The sequence below is a fragment of the Dysidea avara genome, chromosome 9, assembly GCF_963678975.1.
Source record: "Dysidea avara chromosome 9, odDysAvar1.4, whole genome shotgun sequence".
NCBI classification, from domain to species: Eukaryota; Metazoa; Porifera; class Demospongiae; order Dictyoceratida; family Dysideidae; genus Dysidea; species Dysidea avara.
Genome location: NC_089280.1, coordinates 8,587,392 through 8,603,151, shown reverse-complemented (window position 1 = coordinate 8,603,151; position 15,760 = coordinate 8,587,392). Strand labels below are relative to the sequence as shown.

The 15,760-nt window shown below is 36.2% G+C and overlaps 1 protein-coding gene across 1 annotated transcript in view; it reads right to left on the bottom strand.

The window, feature by feature from the left end:
• LOC136266248 (leucine-rich repeat serine/threonine-protein kinase 1-like) overlaps positions 1-9,385 on the bottom strand; it is a 50,789-nt gene extending 41,404 nt beyond the window's left edge. The window contains exon 1 of the mRNA XM_066061255.1: positions 9,264-9,385. Coding sequence (XP_065917327.1) covers positions 9,264-9,299 — 36 coding nt within the window. The 5' untranslated portion in view covers positions 9,300-9,385. The remainder of the gene's footprint in view (positions 1-9,263) is intronic.
• Positions 9,386-15,760: the final 6,375 nt, after the last annotated feature.

Genomic DNA, 15,760 nt, shown 5'->3' with positions numbered 1-15,760 from the left:
ATGAATTCTAGAGGGGATTGTGCCAGTGTGGTGACTACAAGCTAACAACAGATTTCGCTAGGTTAGCATGAGATCCAGATGAAGTCAAATTGATTGATTCCATCCCACCACATTTAATTGTCGAAAGAGTGCAGAATGAAGGAGCTCATGCTATTGATACAGAGTGCAATGTCGATGCTGTTGGCACAGAATGTAATCTTGAAAGGAAATTTGTAACCAGATATATTCATCAAGCCAAAATTCCAGAGCATGTTTCATGGTAGCAGATGACAGGTTATCATTTGATCCTTAACTTGGTGTTTTTGGTGGTTCGAAATAGTCAGGGGCATCACCATGCAGCAACACTATTTCCAAAACAGTCATGCACATGCCCTTCAACCAGTGAATGCTACCGCATTATTTCTGCAAAAATGAGCTTAGGTATGGAGACTAAACAGACATGCACTACTTTAGTTGAGAAGAAACACCTGATCCTGAAAAGAGAAGAAATCTGGAAGGAAGAGATACCAGCCTCCATTAGCAAGTCCAGCACCAGACTCCATCACAGCACAGTCATGGAGCTGATAAGGCGCATTTATATTAAGAAATTTCTTGAAGATTTCAAAATAATAGAACCATGTGCTAATCTAAATTCTGGCTATTGCCGCCAACTCTGAATGTCTTATGTATGACAAAGATGATCACTTCCCCTCATAGTCTTTGATGGAGAAATGCTTAGAGTAAGGGAAGATATGTTCGACAAAATCCCAGACATGATAGATATGAGGTTAGCATTATGACTTTTTACAAATGATGAAATTTAGCTCATTAATATCACAGAGAAATTATACTTTTTGTGAACATGGCTGTTCTTATATGGATACATGTAGATTTAATGACTTGCCTGAATTAAGAAGGGATGGAGACTATAAGTAGCTACCACTGCATCTACTTCATGATTCAAGCATAAAGACATGGCTACAATATTCACAGAAGCATTAAATTACTTGTTGCAATATATTATTGTATGCAATTTTTAAAAATGCATATAATTATGTCTATTAACAGATGGTGTCAATGTATTATACACCTGATGCTGCTGAACTAAATTACCATGCTGGAACTGCTTCATGATCTCCATCCTGTAATTTAACTGCCATACATTCTGGTGTACAGTTTACTGATCTGCAGCACACTGATTGATGTACAACCATGCATTCTTTTACTTGTGGCATGCAAGTTTCCCACTAAGGAACTAGCAAATAGCTGATTTGACATTGATTTATCCAAAGATGCAATTCTCAATTTCATTGAGTCCGGTGATGTTGTGCTGCATTTGATACTGCACAGCTAGGTCATTGTAAAAAAAATCAGGAATAAGATAAGGTTAATATGTGCATGTCAAACTCCATGGATTGAAGGATCTACATCTTCTGCTGTTTATGGAGAATGCAAGAGAAATATATAATGCATACAAATACCTCAAGTGTAATACTTGGTATCATGTTCATTGCCTTGAGTAGTACAATGTCAAGAAAAACTGATTTGTATGCATACAATGCAGTATTCCAGATTCTCTACAATGGCATCGTGATGGATACACCAAAACTTGCACATCGGATAATTTTGTGATGGTAATGTTATTTTATGCAAAACAAAATGCTGCTTCTCTTTCGAAGTTTGGAGACAGTGACATTGAAGACAACTTAAAGTCAAGTTGCGGCCTGTTTCTAATGATGAATGGTAAATTAGAGGGAGGAAAGACCTTAATTCTTGAATATTTTCATTCATGATTTAACCTAGAACTGTTAATTGTCATGCGGACAAAATGACTTTTGGAAGTGAATATTTGAAATATTTATGCCTTCTTTCCCACATTTGGAAATTGTCAATGTAATTCTCCGCATTACTGAACAATTATCAGATAATCAGCAGATTTCCATCTACATACAGCTTTTCAAATCCAAGAATGAATAAGTGTACCCAGGTTTGGAGCAATTATGGCTACTGTGGAGCTGAGTTTTGTTCTGATCCACCTCCTAATATATTATTTTCAATTACTGATGTTTAAATGCTGATAACAATGATCGACATTCATTTTGTGAATGCAGGGGTGCTCCAATAGTTCAGTGGCTATTGAATTTACAAGGTCGAATCCTTGGCTAATTCTAGTCATTATTGCTTCCTTTACTGGACATGAAATCCTACAAGTACCACAGACCATAATAATTTTTATAGCAACATACAAGCTGGGGGAATTACTGTCAATTCATCCAACCACTTGCAATAATTTTGTGGTTTATAAACTGCTGTCTACCAAACTACAAAGATTGGTTCCTTCTTTACTTTCCAAAAAAGTGGGATCATATATATGTGCATATTACTGCTTATAAGTTTTTTCCTGATTAATTTTTAATACGTTTACTGGCAGTTAGCTACTCTATGACTGTATGTTGTGTAGTTATTATAAATTAACATCCTACGTCAGTCAACCTGCATGCGCTACTGCTTTATGGCATGCATTAGAGCTATGAATAGTTTGGGATAAATGGGGCAGCCCAGTTGCGAAATGCACCTGTATTTGCCTTAGTGAGGAATTATTTCTGTTGCTATAGCCAGTGCTTAGTCATATCAAGCAGCCTGACTGTACCATGCCCTGGGTGCCCAAAATGTGAAATAATGTATTTATATGTGCTAGCACGCATGATTGCATTGAGGTGGATGCCTGCGAGTATAGTCAAGGGCAGGTGGGTGGGTGATTGTTCTTGGCATGTTTGTGGCAGCTTCAATCTTTACGACTGAATTCGGTATGAGCAATTCCAATAAATGTCCCTTCTGCCACGAGTAGAAGGCCGTTTGCACATGCAGTGGTGTCGAGTATTAACAATTGTGGGTTCCAGTTCTATTAACTGGGATTCAATACCAATTATATACAAGGCTTCCTTGTCTGTTAACTTTATTTACAGTGGTAAATTGTGAAAATTTGACTACGCATTTACACACATAGCATGTGATGTTTCATGCATACTGTAGTAGTCTAGCAGTAAACTTAGTTCCAAGTGAAAATGAGAGACATGTGCTAGCTAGATAGACTTTCCCATACAACTTTGACAATGGCTTGCAATTGCAGAGGAGTTTAGTTTAAGTGTATAGCTATGTATGTATGTATGTTTCCTGCACCCACGTGCACGCAATGGTCCAGTCTGTAATTTATAACTGTGGTTCCAGTCCGGGTATTATACCATGGACCAGTCCTTCGCACTGGTCTGGTCCAGTCTGTATATTATACCCTACCTGGTTTTTAAAGGTGGCATTTTAGGCGGTATGTGTCACTTTTGGGGGGTATCGTACTGTTTGATAACCATGATTTTGAGCAACTTTATTATGATGGTATCTGTATCACTGGCACACCACCATGGGTAGTAGTGGGGGTGGCGGGTGGGCAATAATTGGTATATAAACAGAAACTGGCCAAGAAAGTCATATAAAGTCTCTAGCTTAAATAATGGGCTCCACCTGTGTCACTCAAAGTGAAAGAATAACACGTAGAAATCATCTGGCAACTGTCCAAGGGTGTCCATGCCTCTAGCCCTGGCTAGTGGCATTTCAAGGTGCCAGAGTGTTTTCAGTGGCTGGTACACGTCTCAGAATACAGCAGCCCAAGAAAATCAGTAGTATGGTTGTGGTGTGAATGCATATGTGTATAGGTGGTCAGATTGCCAATTTTCATTAATGGCTTGAGCCGTTAGTAGTTCATTAATGGATATTAGTGGAGAAGCATATTCATGGCTATAATTTATTATAATGAGTACTTAGTGACACTTAAAACATCATTATCAACTCTCATTTTGATGTCCCGTGCTAGTCTCATGATTCTCATCCCCCAGTCGTTCATGTGCTCAATAGGCCCTAGTGCTTGATTACATGAAGGACATTTGCATGATCAAGCACATACTTAGGTGGCTAGGGACAAGACTAGTCTTGTTCACTGTATAAACCCACAATCAATCTCTCAGCACAGTAATGCCTTGTCATATTCTTACGTTATTTCCAGTGTCCACTATTCACACAGCCCAATACAAATACACTTGTAAAGCATGTCAGCAGTGTAGGTGATTAACCCACGTGGCACATGCTAATTATACCACATTTCCTACAGGTTTTTGCAATTGAATTCGGCGACTTTGCAATTGAATTCGTCCCGTTTGCAATTGAGTTCGTCGCTTTTGCAATTGAATTCGTCCCGTTTGCAATTGAATTCGTCCCGTTTGCAATTGAATTCGTCGGTTTTGCAATTGAATTCGTCCCGTTTGCAATTGAATTCGTCGCTTTTGCAATTGAATTCGTCGCTTTTGCAGTTAAATTCGTCCATAACAAGAATGGCAGCTGGAACAAACATGAAAACATGATGTAGCAGCTGCTACAAGAACTTGTTCAAGTACAACAGTAGTAAACAACTCTTTATAAGGCAATAATTCTTCCTCTACAGCCTCTCCAACAACATTCCAAACTCTACTACGCCATTCGCGATGGGTGTGGTCACTCGCGAGCAAGCTAATTAACTTGTCAGACAGCTATCAACTTCGCGTACTACCAGCTTCAATTACCTTCTAGTGTCTCAAGTGTAACTCTCCAAGGCATAAATAGTTCATCTCTTAATGAACGGGTTGGTTTCTTGGAGCCGTTTTGTTTATGACGAATTGTAATGCAAACGCGACGAATTCTATTGCAAAACCGACTAATTCAACTGCAAAAGCGACGAATTCAATTGCAAAACCGACGAATTCAATTGCAAACGGGACGAATTCAATTGCAATACCGACGAATTCAATTGCAAACGGGACGAATTCAATTGCAAAGGCGACGAATTCAATTGCAAAAACCTGTAATATATATGCTCTTGCCCTCAGGCTTGTATATCAGGTGGTATAACCATTACATGCACATACTTATATCTACAGCTACGTAGCTGGAACACAGTAATAGAAAACTGATCTCTTTTATACAACAAACAGATACTGCTGCATTACATATTAAAAAGCAGTTTTAAGGCACACGTGTATATTCTGGATATATTAGCTGTGATCAATGTGGCATATGAAACAGATTACTGATCATAATATCAATATATTATACCATAGCTCAATCTAGTGGAACTGTACAATAAGATATTGTGCTATTTTAGGAACATTTCATCATAAGAAAGATGCTCATTTACACCGTCTTTTTTTATTGGACATGCATGGTTGATGTGTTTGTATTGGAGCACATAAGTATTATTATTGAGAAAATACACTAAAATTTGAGCTGAATTCACCCAGCCATAGCTGTGACATGCACCTTCAAATTTGTCTTATATTCTTCATATTTTTCTTCTTTTGCTATACTTTAAAAACGAATCGCTGTGTATGCTTTATTTGATTCTCTTTAAATTTGGAAGGTAGAAATATGACTTCATATTGGTCTATGTATTGAGTTACCATTGTAGTGCATATATTTTTGTGGCTTGAAAGAAATCGGGATGAAGTTAAAGCATCAAAACCAACAAGCACGCAATCAAGTATGTTGTCTCGCGTACCAGATAATAGTGTTGCACCAATAAGAGATTTTGCCGATATTCCGATAACCGATATTGGATGATATTTCAAGCCAATAAACATAGCCGATCCGATATGGTACTACAAGGATATCTTTCTGCAAACTTTACTAGAAATTTGATTATAAAGGAATAATTTAGTTTGCTTATAGTGCTACAAATAGAGCAGGCGGTATATTTAAGTAGTAATGACAACACTGTAGTGCAGGAAATGTAACTCAATGCATCATTTGGTACACATAAGCATGTATTTCTAAATAAATATTTATATCTGCATCTGCTGCTTATTCCAACACAATACCAATCTGATACCGATATAGAAAAATACAGCCGATATATGGCTTTTCCGATAGCCGATACAATTATCAGTGCAACACTACCAGGTAACTGCTTAAGCGTGGGAATAACATGAAAGTAGATACATCGACAAATTAATCACTGTGACACCTTGATAGATTAATCAGTGTAAGAAGAATCTTTCAGTGGTTTAGAGTAAACCATTTGGTTATAATGTGAAAACTAACTACGTACGTGTAACATATAGATACTCTAATAGCGCAGCATTCAGCTATGTAATAGACCTATTCAACTAGGTAATAAACCTCATTAGAGAGTCTAACTGATGCAGAGGTTACAAATTCTTTGATTGTTTAGGTACACTAGGTAAAAAAAAAGAAACGCATTAGAGTGTTTAGCTAGATAAGAGTATAACAATAACAATATAGTTGTATGATGTAATTTATTTTCAAAAATACGTTATCAATTCTTGACTGCAGTTTTCCCTTGTTCAAAAAGAGATGATGTCTACGTACATTAACTCAGCCAAACTGTGAAAAAGGGGTGCAGCCATTAACAGCAGCCTGAGATGTGATATAAAAAGGTGGCAGCCTAGAAATAGCTGCAGTGATGTTAATGTCAATTAATTTCTAGTGCTATTGTTACATCACTCAAAATAAAGACTCAAATTTAAAGTAATAGAACCTCTAGACAGCACAACTTACCAAGGACTACATATTTTTATTATGAGAGTTATGAGGCCATATTCACAGGTAGACTCTAACCTTATCCTTAACCTAACCATATACACGGTGAAAGTACGTGCTAAGCTTGACAAAAATATTATACATATATGGGTGGCCTTTGATTTGTTATGTAAATTCTATGACTGTTTATTCTGTGGGGGGTAATTGATACAATAACAAGTACTTCAGTAAAAGTGTGGGTTGTGTCTCCATTTTATGCAAAAGTGTGACCATGCACATGTCGTAGACCATCTATACATATAGCTAATAGCGTTGTACATATAGCTACTTGGCTGTTCATTATTTTGAATTTCTGACATGTACATATTCTATTCTTATAATATTATATGTAGCTGTAAGCTAAACATGTAGCTAAGGTTGCTATGGCTATTTAAAACATGTGATCACTTAATTACTTTAGCATACAGCACCCTTTGATCTACACACATGTGATCACCATACTTGAATGCAATAGTGACACATTCAGCTGTTGGAATTCGCTACGGACAGCAACCATGCAAATACATAGTCCTCACATGTTCTCTGTATCATTGTGAGGACAGCTATAGCTGATTACAAGGAGGTAAAACAATAAATCAAATCAACACAGATTATAAAGCATCATGGGTCAAGAGACATACACAACACAAAGCAAAGTCAACTGCTCAAGACTTTCTATAATAAATAAACAATGCCTCAAGTGTTATGCAGGCCATTTTCTTCAGAGTGTACCATTTGTGCATTCAAACTGCTTTAATGTTATTATGCAATCTTATAGTTAAACAAGTTTGGTTAGTTCAGTGATAAAAATGATATACCCTTGTTTTCAACCATGCTGCACTGCACTGCATCTTCCATGCCTACCTGTACCTTATTTTCCATGCAGCACAATGCTACTGGGTGAAAAATAAAGTACACGTCTGTACTATGATTCTCACATGTAAAGTGCACAATGCAGTACCTTACTGCTGCTTTTTACTATGTATTCACATTTAGAATAAACCTAATCACAGTATGGTGTCTTGACTATTATTCCATTATGATTTTCCTGTGTGCATTTCATTGACATAACAGTAACAGTGAGATGTACTGCAGCAGCCACAGCTCAGTAGAAATCGGAAATCAGTGCCCACACAAGTTTACACACAACTAACCACACAAAAGTTTACCAATACAAGCAGACAGTGACACAAAACTGATCTCACAGTCAGGCACATTAGAAAACTAGTCTGGCACAGCCACCCCTTCAATTAGAAATGAATGATGTCACATTACAATGGATTAACCAATCAAATCATAGTATTGACAATAAATGCACAACCCATTTGAACTATGTACACAAGGTTACAGTGATGATATTAAAACTGACTGGTATTTGAGCATTTAGTTTGATGGCTACCAGTTATGTGCACTACCCTGCAAATGTGCGGGTATGAAGTAATTCATGTACACATACTGAAAAAGCAGTTGTGTCAGACTAGGATGAGTACAAAGTTTTACAATTATTATGTTACTGCATATGTAGTGGGAAACTGTGGCAAAATCTGATTGGCAAAAAAAAAAAAAAACTTTGGTGAATTGCTGTGTTTTGTCATGTATCACTACACATTGCATACAGATAACAATGGCTGGAAATACACTTTGGTCGAAAAAAGAACGAATCAAACTCGCCAATGTTTTGTACTAGTCTCATGTACCAGACAGTTTGTGTGGGGGGTGGCAAATAAACTATTCTGTCACTGTCTGGTCACTGTTGCAGATTTTCCATGAATGCAATTAGATTCCATCACAGTATTGCTTTGCACCAAGGACGACGTAATAATTGTGCCAGTCACTTCAGTGCATGAGCAGATTATAGGCTGAGGCAAAAATTGTACTGATCATGCCTTGGTGAAGTATTTAAAACAATGTTGAAGGTTTTCCTCAAGAATTTTGCCATTTCACAAATTCGTAGCGAACCATATTCCTATGCTTTTAGGGGTTCTGTACTAGGGAAACAAAGATCTTAAGTCCATGGTGTTGTTAAACTTTTGTTTTAAAAAGTTGAGATACAGTTTATTACACTAAGAATTTGGTGTTGGTTTCATCATAAAGTCTGAGAAACGATCTGATTGGCTCTGCAGCAGCGGTCACAGTATCTGTGCAAGTCACCAGACGGTTTGTTTGCCATCCCCACACAAACCGTCTGACACAGACTAGTTTTGTACCATTCTACTGGATGGTAGTTATTAGTGTAACCGGATCACTATGATTATTTCTTTTGTTGTGTAGGCGGAGTCTCTGTCCACACCTAGCCATGCACAAGACTATCATAATATGGTAATAAAAACTTAAGATCTGCCTTTTGAACATGTAATATACCGACTCACGCCCGCCAAGTCAAGAGTTATATCAATACTGCCAGGATGACTGGGTGACATTACAGTTTAGGCAACCAAGCAAATTCCATGTTTCTAAGCAAAACATGGCTGTTGCCTACGATACCCTCGATCTGCATTATAGCGACCTAACTCATGTAACAAAATGTTAGCAATGCCGTACTATCACACTAGACGAGCCGAATGTCTTCGAGGGTGTGTATACGGGTACGTAGTGGCGCCAGCATCATATCATAGTATCAAAGAACACGTAGCTACAAGTATACTCAACAAGATTGTGATTCAAACCTGTGGTGATGAGTTATCGCCGCTATCGTCTGCCATCGTCGAGAAACTGGAAATAAATTGATCCGGAAACTCTCGGAAACTATCAAGTGGTGAATCTAATTATAACTTAATGGTGAAAACACTAACATTAACTCAATTAATTATGACTATATACACTACAGGGGCGGATCCAGAGTTTGGAAAGAGGGGGGGCACCTTGCTGAAAAAAGTTGAAGAGCAAAAAAAAAAAACAAAAAAAATGGTCACAACAATAATAGCTAGTTATCCTTTACCAAATATATTATATTATCACGTATGTTATGTAAAATAAAATCCTTATTTATAGCTTCATAGGTAAGCTACACTGCCTCATGAACATTGTGACTGGGTCATTCCATACCAAATCAACAAAAAAAAATCCGGACCCCTTTCAATTTTCATGAAACTTGGCACAAACATGGACCCTATCAAGAAACTTTCTCACACCAAATTTGGCTCATTTCATTGGTCTCCCTTTAAGTTATGACCACTCAAAGTTTCTGTTGAAAATGTAATTTTACTTACATGTCTTCAATAAAATGGTCATAACTTCGCGTGTGATTGACGTAGACACCTCTGGTTTAGATTTTTGAAATGCTTATTAAATTCTCTTTCAGGTGATATATGAAGTTATATAATTGCTCAAAGGAAAAGGTCAAACCACAAAAATGTAGCTTTTTCCTTTGATCTCCATTTTCAAAAATATGTATTCTTTAATTAAATTCATTTTTGGTTTACACGTTACTCTAATACCCATCATTTACCACTGTGAGTTTAAAGTTGGGACCAATAGTAGATCATGAGTTGTTATAAGTGTTAATGTGTAGCCTTGTAATCACTGCTGTTTGTACGGTATAAATAATTGTGTGTATAGTAATTTCCAATACCAATTGCAAGAAAAGTATGTCAAAAATCATTTTATGCAACGAATTAGTTAGGGTTTGTATTGTCAAAGGCTCACTACAGTGAAACCATACTAACAAAGCCACTTTTAAAGTTAAGAAAGTTTGTGCAGTAATAAGGCTGCCTATAAAAAAAGGAGTCACTAATTATATTTTTGCTGTAAGTTCAGTGTCCTATATATAAGAGGTGGCCACTATAAGAAGGTGGTCTTATTATAGAGGTAGCTATAATTATAGGGGATTTACTGAATAACTAATGATATTTCTATCTATTCTTTCAATCTTACTGTATTATGCTGCCACAGATTATGGTGGTAGTTTCCAAGTTGTATATAATAAGTTATAGTAACTGCAGGATGCAAACGATACAGTTATTTATACATTTGTATGAATATACATGTAAAGTGTTACTCTAATTCAACTATATGAAGCAACCACCTAGACATTAAAACCAAGAAGTTTTGGACATGGCATTTTGATTAAACAATTTCAGAAATATCCTATTTAAAGTTGACCCCTGTATATATATAATTATAAAGAGGTGGCCACTAAGATATGTTCTACTGTATATCACTTTGAATCATGCAGACTTTGAATGGGCATGCATACTACTGACCACTTAAAGACCATCTTTATATGTTTGTACCTATAGATAATGTCTTTGCTGGAAAAATGTATACTTCTAAAACCACTACGCATTGTCTTACTCATCAAAAATTTAGAGTGGAACCCATGACCTGTCTTAGTGGCCACCTGTATAGAAAGGCCACCACTCCATAAGGGCCAATTTTAAATTGCAGTTACCGATATACCGTACAGCTTAAATATTTCAAAGGGAAATTTTTTTTGCTGATTTTGCAGTTTTGGGTGTTATCAGTGAAAATTTTATGCTTGAAATATTTAGACCTCCATATATTTTAGGAGTGTTTGCAATTCCACAAAATTTTTATTTTTAGCAACATTGTTCAACCTTAAAAAATTTTCCCCTCAAAATATTTAGGTTATACGGTACACTTATGCAACTGTATTAAGCAGCTACCTGCACATTAAGGCCCAATAATTTTGGCCCTAAGGTAACTCCATACATCAACTGTATCATGATGGAACTACTTATTATAGCAATGTAGCTCATAATTTGATTCTATACTTGAGAATTGTAATATCATAGAAATGTTCCATAGAAATTGCTATGTGTTACATTGTACAAAAGATTCACTACAGCAATTGCACACTAAATCATGTAATATAGAAGAGTATCGTAGTAAAAGTTGAGACCGACAGTGGTGCATATTGCATGATGGTCTCTACAATTATTCACATGTAACTTTGACATGCAACGAAATCTAATGCATTGATATCAGTACACAATTGAATCTTTGAAGGTGCAAGTTGAGAAGACTTTAAAGCCATTCTACTACATCAGTCATTCATTACTACTCGTTAGAAAAGCTCTAGTAGATTACAATATCTATTAAGGGTCAACTTTAACTTGTTCTAGTAAGACATCTATACACATCGAACAATATAAATAGCCACCTGCATATCAAGGCCAAAAAAGTTTGGTCCTGACTGGCTTAGACAGTTTCCACTATAGCTACATTTGTGTATCAAAATATGTGCTTGCATATCAATAATCAGCATTAAACGCTAATAGTAACAGTAGCAGTTGCTGTAGCTAGTGAAAATGTCATCAAGGCTACTATATAATAGACTTGGCGTCATAATCAGAAACCGTATATACAAGCTTGATTAGGGGTAAATTACATATTTAAGTCTGGATTTTCTTTCAAAGCATAAACAAATTAACTTTACTTACAAACCAACAATGTATAAAATGATTGTGACATAGTATTATATAAAGTTACTTGCAATTGGTATTGCATCTTTGCATACTTGAACCATACAAACAGCAGTGATTACAAGGCTACACATTAACAGTTATAACTCATGATCTACTATTGATCCCAACTTTAAACTCACAGTGGTGAATGATGGGTATTAGAGTAACATGTAAACCAAAAGTAAATTTAATTAAAGAATACATATTTTTGAAAATTAAGATCAAAGGAAAAAGCTACATTTTTGTGGTTTGACCTTTTCTTTTGAGCAATTATAAAAATGTATATATATCACCTGAAAGAGAATTTAATAAGCATTTCAACAATCTAAACCAGAAGTGTCTACATCAATCATACGCAAAGTTATGGTCATTTTATTGAAGACATGTAAATAAAATGAAATTTTCAACAGAAACTTTGAGTGGTCATAACGTAAAGGGAGACCAATGAAATGAGCCAAATTTTGGTGTGAGAAAGTTTCTTGATAGGGTCCATGTTTGTGCCAAATTTTATGAAAATCGAAAGGGGTCCGGATTTTTTTTTGTTGATTTGGTATGGAATGACCCGACTGCCTTATTAAAGTAATGGACTGCTCTATTAAAGTATATGCAATTTCTTGAGAGGGGGGGGAGGGGGGGGGGGGGGCATTTGCCCCAATGCCCCATCCTGGATCCGCCATTGCACTACACACATTCTTACTTAGCTAGCTTATTGTTAGCTACACACAGGATTACAGGACTCAGGACTTATTAAGTATAGTTACAAACGATGCAAGTTATAGAGGTGGGTGGCTTGGACTGATAACACCTCGAGCAGGGACAAAAATGAACAGTTAGTAATATTGTTGCCATAATTTGTTTAGAAATGGTTCCATAAATGTGACTGAATTTTGGAAAATCACCCTTATGGTCGCACCTGAAACAATTAGAATTTTCCAACTAGCATGGTAGCTACTGTTAGCTAATAACAGAAAGCACTTCTAAATTTTTTTTGTAATTTATGGTATCTATGGTTAATTCTACACATAAATGGGTAGGAATTTAACTTATAGTGCTGTGTTTCAGAACTAAATATTTAATGTGTCAAATATGCACATAAAGTATTCCAAAATTTGATGTCACAAGTATTGTTTAAGTTTGTATTTCAGGTCAAGTGCAGGCATAACATTTCAAAGTGATATGGTAATCTGTGAAAATAGTGTGGCAAGACATGTTGCTTAAGTGGTGAGGCTAGTCTATTGCTGAATGCACATGTAATTAGTAATATGCTCTCAACTTTTTTGTTCATTTACTTTTCATTAATGAAGGCATACCCCTGTGAGACTGAAGAGGCATATTGAGTAGGCAAAACATCAAGTAAGTAATTGATGATTCATGTGTTTTACTGTACACCTTTAGCTTGCTATCATCCCTTTGTTATAGGTAAGAAGACAAGAAGGAAACTTGATGGAGACATTTAAATTTTTAACACACCACATAGATTAAACACTTTTATCCTAGTTTGCTATCACCATGGTTACAAACTATTCAAACCCAGTGCTACTATAACTCCTGTGCCAAAGTGTAAGCAGTGTACTAGTTTGTCTCAGTTTCGACCAATTTCCATGATGCTATCTACCTTATCTATCTAAGGATGTTTTACATTATCAAATTGTTTTAAACCTTAACAAATATGATCTATTTCACCAATCGGGATTTGCTTCTGGGAACATTGTTGCATGCTATTGACATTATGTGTATGTGTGTTTTTAGATCTAGCCAAGGTGTTTGATACTGTCAACCATGTTCTAAATTGAGCTAGTACAGGTTTTGAGGAGCATCTTACGACTTGCTGGGTAGCTACCTTTCAAATCAGCAGCAAATTAAGAGTTTCATTTAATAGTGAACTATATGACTGGGATCAGGTGTCAATCAGTGTGCCTCAAGGATCTATTTTAAGCCCCTTGCCTTTTGGTCTGTATATTAAAGGCCTGCTGATTAATGTCAAACACACACTGTTGCTGCACTGTATAGCCATTTGGATTTGAGCATATAGTACTTGGTAGTAGACATATTCTTGCAGATGCTGTATAGCTTGTTGGCTGTGCAGTTCTCAACTGAGTTTAAATGTTGTAAAATCCAATTCAATGCTCATAGAAACTGGTCAAATAAATCACTTAATGTTTCAGTTGGAGGGCACTTTACTGGCTCAAATAGATTCGAATTCTATTTGCTATAATTATACCCTACATTGTCTTGGACTTTACACATCTCTAACAATGGTCTCTAGAGTAAGATTTTGAGTTGCCTCCGGTCCATTCTTTGCTATGGGTCACTACCAACAGCAATACTCTGTGTACTATATACAGCTTTTGTACATGTGTTGCCATAGCTTGATTATTGTGATGTTGTTTGGTGTCCTGCATGGCTACTACTGCTAAGTTGACCAGTATGACTGAAAGAGCACATTCTAAGTTTGTTTAGAAGATACCATCATCTTTTACCACTAGTTTTACTTTAATGTTACCATACTGCTATTCAAGTTTTTAAGTCAGTGCACCAATATTCTCCATCATATATTAGTATTTTTCCACAAAAGATGTGGCTGGTCACACTGGCTGTAACTGGTATCCCAGGTTTCTACCAATTTTGGTAAAAAAAAGTCTATTATCGTGGGTGTATTCTGTGAAACAATCTAAGGGCGGAGGCTACTACTTTATCATCATAAAAAAACTGTATTGTCATCTGTAGCTATTTGTAGGCCTGAGTCAAATATGCTCAAAATTTTCCCACAATGCTTTCAGGAATTTCCTAAATATTCCACCTGTTGTGTTCTTCAGTATGCTCCTAGGTTAGCAACATTTCTTACAATCGTCTTAATCAGTGAATGCTCTATTAGGATATTTTACTACAACGTTAGAATGTCAATCATGTACAATGCATTTGAGTGTATTGCAGTTTGCACTAACTGCTCTATTAGGGAGTATCAATATATGTGACCGGATTTGCAAAAAAGGTGTCTTCCACACACAACCAATTCTGTAAACTTGGAAGACTATAACTTGGTGTTCAAGAAAGATACGAAGCTGAATTTTTCTCCATCCATTAACCTATGTTAGTGCTGAATTCTGGCCAAACTTTAAGTCAATAACTTTTTCCAATCTCTGCTATGAATTTTATTTATTTATTATTTATTAGGGCTTTACAGCACAAGAATTGTCAAGGTTCATAAATTGGAAGTGTGTGGAAGACCCCTTTCCCCAAATCTGGTCACATAATTATTTTCATAGAATTAAGCTCTATAGTTTAAAATGTCTACCTAATACGCTAGCACTCCAGCCTTTTATTATGACGGCATAGGCCTAAGTCAAATATGCTGTCCAAAATGCTTTCAGGAATTTCACCTATTATGTTCTTCAGTGTTCCCATTATGCTTGTATTATGCTCCTAGGTTAGCAACATTTCTTACAATTAGCTTGAAACAATTTAATCAGTGAATGCTCTATTAGAGTATTTCACTATAAAATGACTGTTCTATTAGAGAGTATGAATCTTAGGAACTATATTATATATTACCGTATGGGGGAAACTTTGGCGCCATTAAAATTTGGCGAATTTGGCGACTGTGCTTGATTCGCCAAATCCCCCCCCCCCCCTCCAAAGTTTCCCTCCGTACGGTATTATGTACAATGCATGCATTTGAGTGCTCTATTGTAGTTTCCACTGACTGCTCTATTAGGGAGTATTGATCTGTTTTTATG